At 39.2% G+C, this 15,080-nt stretch overlaps 1 protein-coding gene across 2 annotated transcripts in view; it reads left to right on the top strand.

Annotated features, from left to right (window-relative positions):
* Window positions 1-9,816: 9,816 nt before the first annotated feature.
* Window positions 9,817-15,080, top strand: part of LOC108082198 (uncharacterized) — a 42,519-nt gene continuing 37,255 nt past the window's right edge. The window contains exons 1-2 of one of the 2 annotated variants that reach the window (XM_017177523.3): window positions 9,817-9,998; window positions 12,033-12,581. In XM_017177523.3, the coding sequence (XP_017033012.1) occupies window positions 12,153-12,581 (429 nt within the window). In that variant the 5' untranslated portion in view covers window positions 9,817-9,998; window positions 12,033-12,152. The remainder of the gene's footprint in view (window positions 9,999-12,032; window positions 12,582-15,080) is intronic. The other variant, XM_070286971.1, reaches the window with a different exon arrangement.

Raw genomic sequence — 15,080 nt, 5'->3', positions numbered from 1 at the left:
TATTATTGGCCAACAAGCTGTTGTCGTTTGTCTCTTTTCTATTTTTATATTCCTCCTTGCCGATGGCGCTTTTATTGTAGCTCCTTTCGGCCACTTTGAATTATTCCAATTTGATTATCCTGCGGTTACTGTCCATAGTCCTCGAACCGCACCATATATATTTATTATGCATTTCTTTTTTCTGTCAGTTGTCTAACAAAATGTTGGTTGGTTGTTTTTGCTGGTTGTCGGTGTCTGGCGGCTTTGACACTTTGTTGCCGCCTGTCGTTTTGCATTTTACTTCCGTTCTTCGTCCTTTGTGCCGTCTGCTCCATTCGGGCCTGTTTAGTCTCCGGGGAAGATTATCACCGTCATGGCCAATGAGCCTCGAGCCGTTTGCCAGCCAGTGTCTTGCTGCCTTTTTAACATTTCAATTCTAATTTAAATATTATATTGGGAGACGAGCAAGGGACTGCTGGCTGTTCACACTCGCTCTTTAACAAAAGTTTAGGACTTTAGCTTAAATGCCATAATTCCTGTTCTTATCTGGCATATCATAAATATTTTTAACAACTCTTGCATGCTGACATTTGCCAGCTCATTTAGTCACGCCACATTTAGCCAATTAGCTAATGTTGTGACCTTGAATTTGGTTGTCAGCGGTACAGTCCCACATCACCTGTTAGTGGGCTGTAAATTAACATTTAAGCTTTTGGCGGGAATGAGGATATTCTATCCCCCTGTTAGCTGACGCTGGCTGTTAGTTTTTGTAAGGAAAATGGGTACAGTCCCCCACATCATCTCTGATAGTTAACATTGAGGTACAGTCCCATAACATCTGTTAAGGAACTGTTAATTAATATTTCTGCATTTCGAGGGAATAACTTTCTTTTCCCTTTCCTTTTTCTGCATGATTGGAATAGTTGAGTTCAAACTTTTCGACAAATTATGATGCTGTCAACTGCTCCCGTTTACTGTTGCTTTGTTTGTGTTTCGGATTTCAGCTCCCTGGCTTTTGTTTTGTTTACATTTTATTTGTCTGGCTGTCGCAGTCGCTGTCACATGTCAAATGTCAAGTTCACTTCTTTTTTTTTTGTTGGTCGCAGCTGCTGCGGGCGAACTATTTTGCATTCCGATTATTTGGCGCTCTCTCAGTGGAAATTTTACTGCAGCAGTTGCCAAACGCTTGACGTGACTGCTTATGATAATTCAGTTGCTATGTATACGTCGTCTATATATATAAATATATAGCTGTATACAAAGATGTCTTGATTTACAATGGCCAAAAAAGAAATGCGGCAAAAGTTACTTGGTTCTTTTTCGGTTTCTTTTGGTAAATTCTAGGCGAAGGCAACTGACCCGAGGTCGATAACTTTATTTTGTTTGCTTTAAGTTTATTGTAGTATATTAAAGATTTAAATATTTTCAGATTTTGATTTAATTATTTAAAGAAATAGAAAACGAAAAACATCACAAGCTTTAAAAGTTTTAAATGTAATTCTATCATAAAAATATCACTCATACGCACCGTGACACATGAAATGCCTAGAAAATAGTTATATATTCTTGTAGATAAAAGTTTTTGCTATATACTTTTACAAATCCACAATTTCCATACCAAAGTTTTCTCTTTAAAGCTAATAAATCACAAAATAAACAATGTTCCTGTTGTTAAAACTCCGTCACAGGTCCATTAAATTATACATTTTAGATGACAGCTATTCAACTGCAAAAATATGCTCGAGAAGTGCTCATAAAGATCTCTCACTCATAATGCGCTAAATGAACTATAATTCTAGATTCATCTAACGTAAAAATATCACTCATACGCACCGTGAGACAAGTAACGCCTAGAGAACATAAGCAGGCACTAAACGAGGCTGGCCAAATGGCGCATAAAACGAGAATGAGAAGAGCATAAAAAAACACCGAGAAGACAAGGAACCGCAGCGAGAACAATGTAAACAGGTGGAAAAGGGGGAGGTAGGTAACAGCTTCTCCATCTCCAAACTAAAAAACCAAGAAATGTTGCCATAAAAATGATTTAATATGCTTTTTATATGAGAAAAGTTTTGCAATTTTTGCACATTTAATGTCAGACACTTACTTGACATTTGACTTCCCCGGCACAGCAGCGACTTGTTAAAGTTCTGCATAAACTTTAAGACGGCGCATTCTTAGTTAATTATATATACCCAACTCAACCAACCTGAGTGAGTAAAACTTTGGCTCTGAAGTTTTGCTTTCTCGGCCCTCGCTTTCGTCTCGGTTCGTTGCAAAGTTGCGTAAATTAAATCTAATTGAATTTACAACTTCCATTTGAGTTTGCCCAAATGTGATTACAATAAGGGTTCGGCCATGGATATGTTATCCCTGCCACCGACTGGGGAATTATTCATGTCACTTGCTTACTTGACACGCCCACAGCGAAGGAGGAGGAGGAAGAGCCATCCTAAGAAGCTACTTGGATAATCAGCGGCTTTGTTGCCGACACTGAAAAGTTTCCCTTTGGCTTCTTAGCTTTTTATTGAATTTAGAGCGGGGCGAAATGTTTCGCTTGTTTATTAGAGACTTCTTCGACTGAAGGCTAGGCGGACTTGAGGGAGTGGATTGGAATCCCATTGCCATATCCCGACTCTGTCTCCTTTATCTAAGCTGGACTGGCAGGGGCAGGGCAATAATGTGACATACATAAACAATGCCAGAGAGGCGACAATAAAACGGGAATAAAGAAACTTTTCAGTTGTCAATCGCTAAGTAAAATAAAAAACAAATACTTTTTTAGACAATGAATATACGAGCAGGACATTTCAAATGAGGCTATCTGTAGTATATAAAGGATATATAAGGGATAATAGGAAAGGTTATTAGTATTACGAGTTATTTTCTTTAAGGAGTATTTTTATAGCTTTTCTTGATAAAAAATATTCAATAAAATATATATTTTTATTATCAATCATGTCTGGTTCTTGTTTCATTTCTTATTGCATTCTTTTTTAATATAAATATTGAATTTTAAGATATAAATACTTGGCACTTGTATTATTTCACCAACATTATTAATTGATAACAGTTTCCAATAAACTTACCCAATTAATTCCCACTTTCCTGATTAATTACACTTTCCAAGTTATTCCCTGCCAGCATTTGTTAGTTTTTGTTTTCTACAAAACTCGCCCAACCTTTCGGAAAAGTTCATTTTCATGCTCATTAAGTGCGTCTTCTCTGGCAAACAGAAAAACTCATCAAATAAATCAAATTTTCCTTGTTAACCCTTCATTGGGATTCTTTTCATTTTCTGCTTTGCTCCGGCCAAGAAAAAGTTTTTTTTTTGTTGGCCCCACCATGGCCTAAAGGGGTTTAACAAGGGCAAGTCAGAAGGGAAAAAGTTGCGCCAAAAATGGCGTTAAAATGTGTAATCAGAGAAACGACACGAGAACGGGATCAAGCCCAGAGACCAGAGCCTGGCCAGAAGTGGATACCGGGGAAGGCATGTCAGCAACTGTCGATGACGGCGACTGACTGTTAATGAAAATTGTTTTGGCTGCGAGGAAAAAATGCGCGAGAATCGTTGGATTTGTTGATGACTTGCTGCGGAGGGAGAGCCGTTGCTGTTGTAAATGATTGGTGAAAGTCGCACGCCCGCAGCCTTCGAAACTAATTAACGCCAAATGGGGCTGAGCCCTTTGAATGATGGCTTGGGGCTTGCTTATGAAGGCCAGGGGATGAGGACCAAGGAAAAAGGACCTCAAAATGATTTGCCCAAGACGACAAATGGCTGACGATTTGAAAATACTCTAAGCAATGAAGCATGGGAATTTTTTGGTAGTAATTTGACTATCCTAACCTCTTACTACATGAGCTAGTGAGTCGGAGGAAATCATAAAAAAACACTCCTTTCTTGCACCTATTTTGCATAATTTTGGACATCTTTTAAGGGGGTTTTCACTGATTACTTTAGCACATATTTCATATTACCTGATGCTATAATAAAGTGTATTCAACGGTCCGTAATCCCTCCAGCATTTCTTCAAGTTTTCTTTCCTTGATTTGCTTCGTTAAGTCCCAATGCAGCCAGGTCTGTGAATCGTAGACTCTCTCAAAGGCTTCACCGTTTCCTCTTTAGCTTTTTTCTAAAAAAAAAAAATATAAGAAAATACAACCACAACAAATAACAATGACTGGCGTTTAGCAGTGTTCCATTCGCTTATCCTCTACCAGGCTTGTGAAAGCCTTTCCAATTACTCACTAATATTTACCTTGCTCGCTCCCAGAAATTTATTTCATTTGACATTTGCTGGCTGAGCAGTCTAGACAAGCGGCACTTGGGCACGCGCCTCCGTTGCCGCCTCCTGTCCAACTATCACGTTCTAAAGTTTTCATTTTAGTTGATATTTCTCTGTGGGATATACACATTTTTTATTTTTTTAGAGAGAGGGGAACCGGAACGCCTAAAAGTGCATCTTTGCGAATGTTTGTCATCGAATATTTATGGCCACTTAAAAGTATGCAATGAAAATTCGGAATTTATAGTTGCTTCCACTCAAAAGTGGCAATTGAAACCGGCAATGAAATACAGATACGAAATACGAAATTGCAGATGGGTAAAAAATGAAATTTTGCGGGTTTTATGTGAGCGATTAATCAGTCATTTATAAGGCCCCATCAATTTGGCATCATCATCAAAGATCTCATCTTTATCTTTATTTTTTTCCAGAGAACCCATGTCATGACTCAGCCCCAGTGCCCCCTTCATTCATAAGTCATTGGCCAGGCGATGGTATTTGTTTTTTTTTGGTCAAATGAAACCCGAATTATTATAGACAGACGGCCGTCAAAGAAATGCCGGCAAATTAAATGAACTCAAAGGAATTCTATCCCAATTCAAATGAGGTATTCATGTACCTCAAACGAATTCTAATAAGATTATGAGAGTTTTTCAATGAGTCGATTCTCGGCTACCTGAATGCCACAGACTCAGGTAGAACTCCAACTCCAGGTTAAGGAATGTGAATTGGTATGTGAAGAAGGAAGAGTTCACCAAAAGGGTGAAGCGGCAGATAAAGTCAAGGCTGAAAGGGATCCAGTTAAAGGCGGCAAATGGTAAAGGGAATACAAACAAGATAGAGATGTAATGTTCTTAAAGATATTAGTAATATATTGCTTACAAAAAACTATAAGTTTTATTTGTATTTAAATATCAAAGTTAAATGTCCTTAAAAGTACTATCATTCCCTTATAAATGTTCCCTTATCTTAAGTCCAACTCTATTAAATCTGTTCTCGTCACAAAACTCTCAATCAAAGTTGTGCCTCTTGGCTAACGACCAATAAAGTTGTCAACGCCGATAAAGTTATTAACATTGCTGGGATTAATTAATATAATTTTCGTTGACCAATCTACACAGCTAATTAAAAGTACCCCTTCCAGCATTGGCTCGGTCTCTTTCAAGTCTCTCTAGAAGAACCAGAAGAATGCGTGTTTTTAGGAATGCCTTTTATGGGGGAATTTGGAGTGAATGAGAGTGGACATTGTCGGGGAGGGAAACCATTAGTTTCTATTACAAGCGCCGCACATTGACTAATTGCCCATGGTCAGTGCCTGGCCACGAGCAATCCGCGGAAGCTGATATATACTACAAGGAAAATACACAATCAGTGGCTGCCGCAAAAAGCCATTTAAATTAATATAAATGCACTGACAGTTTATGCATACTTTGGAATTTTATCAGTGATTTATGGTTGACTGTTTGGAAAACAAGACATCATCAGCCTGCCAAGATGAAATTTGCAATCGGAAAAATATAAGCAAAATGCTTATACAAATGTTAATCGATTTGATTGAAGAACTGAAGATACTCTGAACAAGGAAACTATAGTTTATTCTACATTAATTACTAAATAATTATAAAGTTTTGTTTTACTAATGATTAATAAATCAGTTTCCATGGAATTATTCAAGTTATCCTAATAATACTCCTTACAAAGAAACCACAAGTATTTTTTTTTTATTCCAGTTATCCTGATAATACTCCTTACAAAGAAACAATCATCTCTTTTTCTGATTAAATATAAAAATATGTAAAGTGCAAGTACCCCTAGATATAAAGTGTATATCACTATAGGAAACTCAGGCAGCAATCGTCAATCGACAGTCGTCAGTTGGCAATCAGAGCGCAGTTTGCTCTTTTGACTCGGGAGCTTGTTCTTTTGCCTTATATTATCAACTCGGTAGTGGGGCTTATCGGGCAGTCCAGTCAGACTCTAGGCGGAGTATTAAATACCGACTGACAGTACTGAAAACGGAGAAAAGTGGAATCGACGGACGTTGGCAACCAGCATATTCTCCGGCTCAGCTGCTTGGCCAGCTGATAAGATGCGAAAAGCAAGTTGAGGAAATGTCACTTTTGCATTGTTTTATGCAGCGAATACAAAACATATGACAAATCTCTACATACTCACACGATTAAATCAATATATCTAGGGAAAAGCGACGGGGAAGAGAGCGCAAAGCAAAGTCCGTACGCGCCTTTTCCTGCCCGGCCAAAGTTTGCGATAAAAAAAAAAGAGGAAAAAACTTCTCGAATGCGTCGAGTGCATACAAAAGATATGGCCAATCCGATATGCACACAGAAAAGAACAAAGCCAGAGCCGAGCGGGGCACAGGGAAAGGAAGCTCTGAAGAAACTCCAGTCTTAAATGGCAACCAGACGTAGTGGCGTCGCCGGCATTTTGATAAACCATTGAAAATGTTAGAACAAAAACGAAGCTTTTTCCAATACGGAACGGAAATGCGGCACAGAACCAGAAAAAGCAAAGCCTTTTGTGGCAGGGGAGAGCTCCGAGAAGCATTTAAATGATTATGAAAAGACCCCTCGAATGCGACACTTGGGTGTCTATTAGCGAATGTTTATACAAATGTATGCCGATTAGATAAGCCTTAGATTGGCGGGCTATAAACAGTAAAATATATATAAATGGCTTATATTATAAATATAAATTCACTTGTGATTCAATTAGTTCGAAGTAGTTAGTAGTGTTGGGATAAGCAAATATAGCAGATATACAGGCATATTTATAGAGTTTACTGATTTTCTCTGGCTTTTCTTAATTCTTAAGGGGGGGGTAAGGTATTTAATTTTTTTTTTCGTAAATTTTTTTTTATTTTTTATTTTAAAAGTTCAATATCTTAAGAATATTGTGTCCAAGTTTTACATCAATCATAGTAAAATTGACGAAGTTATGCGGAGCTGAACGAAGGTCGGTTGGTGTTCAATGCATGAGAATCACAAAGTTTAAAGCGCTCTCCTGAAAAATGCCATTTTGAAAATCGGTGTACACGATAACTAAAAATATACTGAACCCATCGGTTTGAAATTTGGAACATAACTTCTTTAGATAATTCTACAGGTATTCTCGTCGAGCTTTTTTTAATTTTTAATTTTCTTATATTTTTTATTTAACAAATTAACTTAATTTTTTAGTCAAAAATCGGGGTTTTGACTTCAAATTTTGATAAAAAATAGGGAAAAAATTTTAAAAATAAAAACGCTTCGAGAATACCTAGGGACACTTATCCTTTAACGAATGAGGTATAATTTTTTTAGATCGGATGATTTTGTGGACAGTTAGGATGTACACCGCAAACCAACTTTTTTTGGAGGCGACTCGGGAGATTCCCTATAACTCCTCTACCTCTAAATATTTTTCAATACAAAATTTATCACAAACTGTTCAAATGTTGTGTTATTATATGGTATTTAATTCGTTAAGCTAGCTTTAGCCGTTTCGCCACAACATTTTTTTGAAAAGTGGGCATTTTTGCACCGAATTAACCTTACCCCCCCCTTAAGAAATGTAACTGCTTGTATCAGTTGTTTAACTTAATGAATAATTTAGTTTTAATTAGATTTTATATGTATTTATTTATAATGGCTTGCTTAAACACATTCTAGATACCACTTTTTCCACAAACCTTTAATTTTCCCCCTCTATTTCGGCTTATAATCCAAAAATGATAAGATAAGAGCAGACACAATAGACCCTCGATCATAATTTTGTTATAACGAATGTGGATCGCTGTTAGAGAACGTTTTTTGGGGCTCCCATCCCCCTCGATCACGTTTCTAAAGCCCTCAATCAAGATCCGATAATCACAACAAATTACACGAACACAGGCCACAGACAGGGGAGCATTGAGAACACAGCCAATAAAGTTATCAAAGCCACTTGTGACGGCCGCCAGACACAAAATCAAAAAACCAAAATTCACTCTTGAACAACACGTCAAATTCTGGGAATCTGAGAATCCCAAAAACAACCGAAAAAAACCAACTCCAAACGTAAAAACATGAGAAGCGATGCGCGACAAATTGTCAACGCATTTATATCCGAAATTAAAAAATTATGACTGGCGCCAGACCAGCACAGAACCCCTCCCTAAAACAGATATATATATGGAGATAACATATACCTATGAATGGCGGCATGTCTATTCCGTAATGAGAAAGTAAACCGAAAAACTTGTAGAGTCTGGCCAAGATCTGAGAAGAGTGGCACGTTCCGTCTTCTGTAAAGACAGATAGCGATTTGCCGATGATTTGCATAATTGCGTGATTCGCATACCGCAAAAATTTGCATGTGTGCCAGTGTGTGAAATCCGCTGTGAATCATCGTTACGAAAGGGGAGACGAAATCCCAGACATTCTCTTAGACCCGATGATGAGTCCCCTCCCCATCATCTAGACTCATCCCGTGAAATTACCATAAGACACCATGAGATACAATGAGATACAATGAGTCAAGTGGCATTCGCTTTCTACAGTTCGATTATTTCATTCAGGCAGCACAATTAACGCAACTCAAACGATTGTGGGACATTGAACTGAGCCCCAACATGCAATCATTTGTGGTTCTTTTGGAGAGGTAGAGAAAGAGGCAGATCATAAACCTCTTAAGGTACTCGGTAAAAGGCGAAGGGAACAACCTGTTCTTAAGCCACAAACTGAAGGCATTTCAAAGGGAGACAAATAAATCGTTTTATTCTAAAGGAATATAAGCTAGAAATATATGGGAAATTCACACAACGGGACTGAAAATATTTATACTGCTAAATTTATGGAAAAATAATAAAATATCATATTTAATTCTGGCCTTTGTAGCTCATATAAGTACTTACCTACCATTAAAAATATTTTATTCTGGCAAAAAACTGAAGAAGTTCTCAAGTTCGAGTTCGAGTTGGTTATTGGCTGTGCATAAGTCGGTTGCAAATCAGTTTGTTTTGGGAAATTTAATATCCCAAAGGCGAGAATTCTTATGAATATTTCGAACAAGAGAAGGTTGGGAGGTGTAAACAATAACAAAATTGGGGAACTTGGGCTAATTTAATTACTTTTATATTTTTTACAGTATGATTTAGTTTCTAAAATAAAGTTTATGCAATATTATAATTATTATATTTGTAGTTTTAAATGGTAAAATTTGAGAGTAAATCATTTAAAATAAAACATAATCATTCTCACGATTTTTCCAAATTTTCAAGTCAAGTTTTGGGCTTCCGGGAAGTACAAGATTACGGTTTTTTTTTTTTTTTTATTAATTTCTGGTAGTGCAGCGCTGACTAAACCAACGATGAATGTATAGTAATATAAATATATAGGAAAAATACAGGGAATTTTCAGACACAACTCAAACATGTTTGAATGAGTCCGAGGAACCCGTATTCCGGATTTGTTTACCCCGTCAAAGTACTGCGGCACACCCGCATGCCGATGCACGAGATTCGCTGGGAAACCAGTTCTCCGTCGCGCCAGTCATCGACGAGCAGCTCGCGTGGACGGTCGCTTGCTTTGCGCGATTCACTTGAATTACACTCAGCTGAACTCAGTTCGAATTCGATTTGAAAATAAAATTTTGCAACCACAAAATTGGTTTTTTCAATTGCCAACAAAATACCGCAAAGAAATGCGACGCGACGCGCTGCCAAATCAGAAATCAAATCCAATCTAAATCCTAGAAGTATGTGTGCACGAGCTGCGAAACCAATTACCAATTACCAACTACCAGCGAAACCAAATTCAAGAATTAATATGTCAGCGGAAATATGAAAACAAACGTGTTTGGCATCCCGTATGCGAAATGCTACGCGCCAAGAAAATATAAATAATACTCGGCAAACAAAAACTGAACACTGAGGCAGCCAGCAGCAGTGGCCAATAAAATGGCACGGAAAGTGCCCAAGAATCGTTGCGAGTGCCAAAAAGATACTTTTGTATCTTTGCGGCCTGCACTTTGCAGTTGTCAGTGGCCTCCCCTGCCCTCACCACCCCCCTCTGAGACCCCCTCCCATCCACCGATCCACCACGCAGTGTTTATTGTGCGAAAGTAAAAACTACCTGCAACAGACTTCAGACCTGCCTTTGCAGACCGAAAAACCCGAAAAAGAAAACCAGTTTTGTGAAAATTATTGACTGCGCTCTTGTGTTGGTTTTATTTGGTTTATTTTTTCTCTCGATTATTTCACGTTTTTATACCCTTGCAGGGTATTATAATTTCAGTCAGAAGTTTGCAACGCAGTGAAGGAGACCTTTCCGACCCTATAAAGTATATATATTCTTGATCAGCATCAACAGCCGAGTCGATCTAGCCATGTCCGTCTGTCCGTCTGTCCGTCCGTCTGTCCGTCCGTCTGTCCGTTTCTACGCAAACTAGTCTCTCAGTTTTAAAGCTATCTGAATGAAACTTTGCATATAGTCTTCTATATACTCTCACTGCTATATATGTCGGAACGGGCCGGATCGGACGACTATATCATATAGCTGCCATACAAATGTTAGATAAATTTTTAGAAAAATTATTATTACTTTGCTGTTTATCAACATTTTTGCACAATTTTTTTGATATGGTCATTTTATATTATTTCTGAATTTTTATAAAAGTTTTATGAAAATCGGACGACTATATCATATAGCTGCCATAGGAACGATCGGGAAATTAATAGAAAAAACATTATAACTTCGTTGTTTTTCAACCTATTTTTATCTACTCTGAGATATAAGCTTATTTTATTAGTTCAGAATTTTGGTATAAATTTTGTGAAAATCGGACAACTATATAATATAGCTGCCGTATAAACCGATCGGTAGATGTAGAGAAAATGTAAAACTGGGAATGTAAAACTGTAACTGTCAAACTCTAAACAATAAGTATAGGTAAAATTTAATGAAATAATATCTGCAAGGGTATACAAACTTCGGCGTGCCGAAGTTAGCTTCCTTTCTTGTTCTTACTTGTTTTTGCTTGCCATTTCTTGGCTGGACTCCTTTGTGGGTTTGTTGAAAGGAAAATGGTAATAATAAAAAAGCCGAAATTGGCGGCTGCCAGCGACAGATAGAGGAGTCATAAATTAAGTGAATGGATAGTAGTGATAAGAAATGCAATTGAGGGAGACATAAATATACCTAAAAGGTGTCAAAGGGGTTCTTGAATAACAGAAAGGGGTGTTATTATAGGTTTTGGTGGATTGAAAGAAATCTGTCTATCTATTTCTAAAAATTTTAAAGCAGATTCATAAGTGGAATTCATTTTTGTTATATTTTTTGCTTAGGAAGAATAAGTAAGAAAATTAAAAAAAATATTGTAATTAATATTTACTAATTTTAGACTATGTTATTTGATAAATTTTTGGATTAACTTTACTCTATTTTAAACAAAACATAAATAATGAACCAGATCACATTAAAATTTCTATGATATTCACAATATATTCAATTTGTAATAATAATTTTCATGTAAAAATGAACTAATAACACCTAATTGAATTTTATTTATCACTTAAACCGTTTTAAAAGTTTAAACTTCAGCCAAACAAAGCCAACACAATGACTCAGACCCCTTAAAAAATTCAAACAAAAGTAATAGAAAACCCCAAGCCCCCGTAAAACGTATAGAGACCATAAAAACTCGTCTTTTATTTATGAGAAAACCCCCACCCCACCCCTTGTAAAACCAAGGCCTAATGGAAAACCCCCCCTTCGATTCTCCCACCCACAGTTAAAGCAAACACAGAACCAGAACCCAAAAAGTGCAACATTCCCCCTCGTAAATATAATAAGCAAAAAGCGTTGCAGTTAGGTTACCGCTAAACCCAACGATCCGAGCAATACAACGACCATGCTCATGCACACCACATCCGCGTCCACGACGTCGACGGCCACCATGACCAACTCCTCGTCATCGGCCACGCCCACGCCCGGCTCGACCTCCTCCAACAACAGTGCCACGCTCGAGACGCTCCACCAGCAGCAGCAGCAACAACATCACCAGCTCCAGCACCAGCTCCAGCAACTCCACACAAATGCGGCAAACAATTCGCGGCCGCCGTCGCGGGCTCCCTCGATCCTCGACAGTCCGACCCTGGCGCGTGTGGAGCGGGCGCGGCTGCGGCTGGAGCAGCAGGAGCGGGAGCGCGAACGGGAACGGAGCAGCCAGCGCGAGGGTGGTGGCAACGGCGGCTGCGGTGGGAGCAGCACTGGCACCGGCAGCACCGCCACCACCATGAATCGCGAGGACAGCCTGGAGCGTAGCATACTGGATCCCAAGGTGAGTGTGAGCGAGCGATGCGCTAGGATATAAATTACAATTAAGGCGGGAATCGAGGCAGCGTGTGATGCGATAATGAAGGCACAAGTACGGAGTACAAGTGCCCGGGGCTCATTATCGCAGCGGCCCATCATCTGTGGGCTCCTCGAGAATCTGGAAATATCTAAAGACCCCTGATACACACCATTTTATCTCTTAATTTATTGAAATTTTTCATGAAATAACTCTTGGGATACCTTGAAAGGCTGATAAATGGCCGGCGAAAGATCTTTAGTCAGGCAATGAAAATTCTTGACAATTTATCTAAGAGACGAAGCTTAACATTTTCGAAATTAAAATGTTTAAGAAGGTTATTTTTAGCTTTAACTATGGGCTCAAAGAAGAGCCTATTTTCCCAGGCCTACTGCCTCTTTTAAACAAAGAAATGCATTCATTCAGCTTTAAAACTTCAATTATATGTATATTTTTTTACCAAGGCCTGTTCCTTATAAAAAAAAGGGATCCCTTTAATGTTCAGTAGATAGCCAGGCTCTTCAATCCCCATAAAGCTCTTATTAGATTTGGTCCATAACCAAAACAAATGTCTTCACGATGCTGCAAATTAGTGGCTGCTACCTTCCACTAAAACCAAATGAAGCACGCTGAAAGCCCAAGGAAAAAGGCAAATAGAAGTGGCAGCGAGAAGAGGGCCTAAACCAAATAAGCCATACACACATTTTTTTGCTATCCCGACCGCAGTTCTTGACAGGGCCATTTCACTAATGGCCCAAGTCCCAAGTCCCTCGTACCGACTACCTCGTCCCCAAGCTATAGGTGACTGACTGACCGTCTGAGAGTAGGGCTACTCTGGCTCCCGTGGCTACTTCTGGCTACTTCTGGCTGTCCCGGCACGACCTTCTGGCTATATGTAAATGCTTTTTATTTTGTTATTATTTTGTTAACGCTCTTATCGCTGGCGGTTTTTATCTAGACTATGGGGGTCTCATCATCTGGCAAAGCCTCTTTAGGCTCTGCTCATTTTTATTTCTTTAAAGCTTACTGTTGCCCGGGTATCTCTTTGCATACTCGGACGCATGTGGAAGTGGTCAGGTAGCTCAGAACCGAGTTCTCAGGTAGCAGGCGGCCCTGCCTCTCACCTTGCCGCTGCCACGGTTGAAAACATAAACTGAGATAATGAATTGCGAAATATAGGTATCTATTAGGCGGGCAATAACAATGTTACGCTCGTAGATAGCGATGAGCCAACATGGAATGGAATAGGATTTGGTGAGCTCTTATCTCTGATACGAAAAGGGGAAGTCTCAGCCCAAGGAACGATGATTGAAGAGATAATATCATGGTTAAACCCAAAACGAGTTGGGTTTTTGGGTTATGTCTGTGTTCAAGAATAAGTTAATAATATGTTTTAGAATATATAGTATAGAGGCACACTTCTTGAAGGTTTTGTTTTGTTAAAGATCTCTCAGATCTAATCTTTAAATAATGCCTTTAAATATTCCCGATTATCTTGAGTAACTGCCAAAGTTACCAGCTCTCTTATGTCACATCATCAATTCTGTTTGGCCCTTAGCCAGCAGCCGAGCCAAGACTGATTACCTGATACAGACTGGGCTTTTAGCTGCTCCTCACCCCTTGCCTTCCTGTCAACTCGTAACAAATTGTACGTAAGAGTTTTTGGGCCAAATTGCCTGCATAATTTCCCCAGCAACTCCTGTCTCCTGTCTCCCCGGCTCTTGGGGAAACTGCAGCCAAAATATTGGCTCAGTTTACTTGGGTGAACTGTTTGTACTTTTTGCACTCCTTCGGTCTCCTAAATCTTGCAGGATTTTCCCCTCATGAAATCAATACAAATGGCGCAATGGGGCCTGCAATGGTTTTGGGTCACTTCCCCCTAGCGGAGCCTATATACATTTGTATATACTAAACCCCAGATCGTTGAACTCGGCCTTAAGCCCAGTGAAATAACACCTCAAGTGCCCGAGACAGTCGAGTCATAATTAGTCACACTTAAAAAGGCATTGGCCCAAAGACAACGCGGCCCGTTAGTTGGCCATGCGAAATGTGAGCAAAAGTGAGGCACAGACACCGTCGAGCGAAGACAAAACCCAGTAACCAGAGACCGGGGACCGGAGACCGGAGACCAGAGACCGGAGACCAGGGAGTTATGAGTGGGGGCCAAAATGGAAAGCCAGAAAATAATGCTGAACGCAAAAAGCCCTGCTACGTGCCGGACTTTGAGATATACGTTTGACCCACACACACAGAGTGGAGATACCCCCAAGTCCGTGTCCATCTTGCAACGAGCCGTTGCACTCGGCTGCAGTTGCAGAAGGGCCAAGAGACTCAGGGCGCATCTGGAGCAGAAAGGTGGTTCCACTGAAGGCACCCAGAGAAATCTCTTTTCTGACTTTCTTCTTTTTTTTTGTAAACAATTTTTCCATAACGACCTCGGGACACTGTGCCAGGCAAACAATTTCAATAAATTCTACACACTCTCAA

Source organism: Drosophila kikkawai, chromosome 2L, assembly GCF_030179895.1.
Source record: "Drosophila kikkawai strain 14028-0561.14 chromosome 2L, DkikHiC1v2, whole genome shotgun sequence".
Taxonomy (NCBI): Eukaryota; Metazoa; Arthropoda; class Insecta; order Diptera; family Drosophilidae; genus Drosophila; species Drosophila kikkawai.
This window is presented reverse-complemented; position numbering and strand designations above follow the sequence as displayed.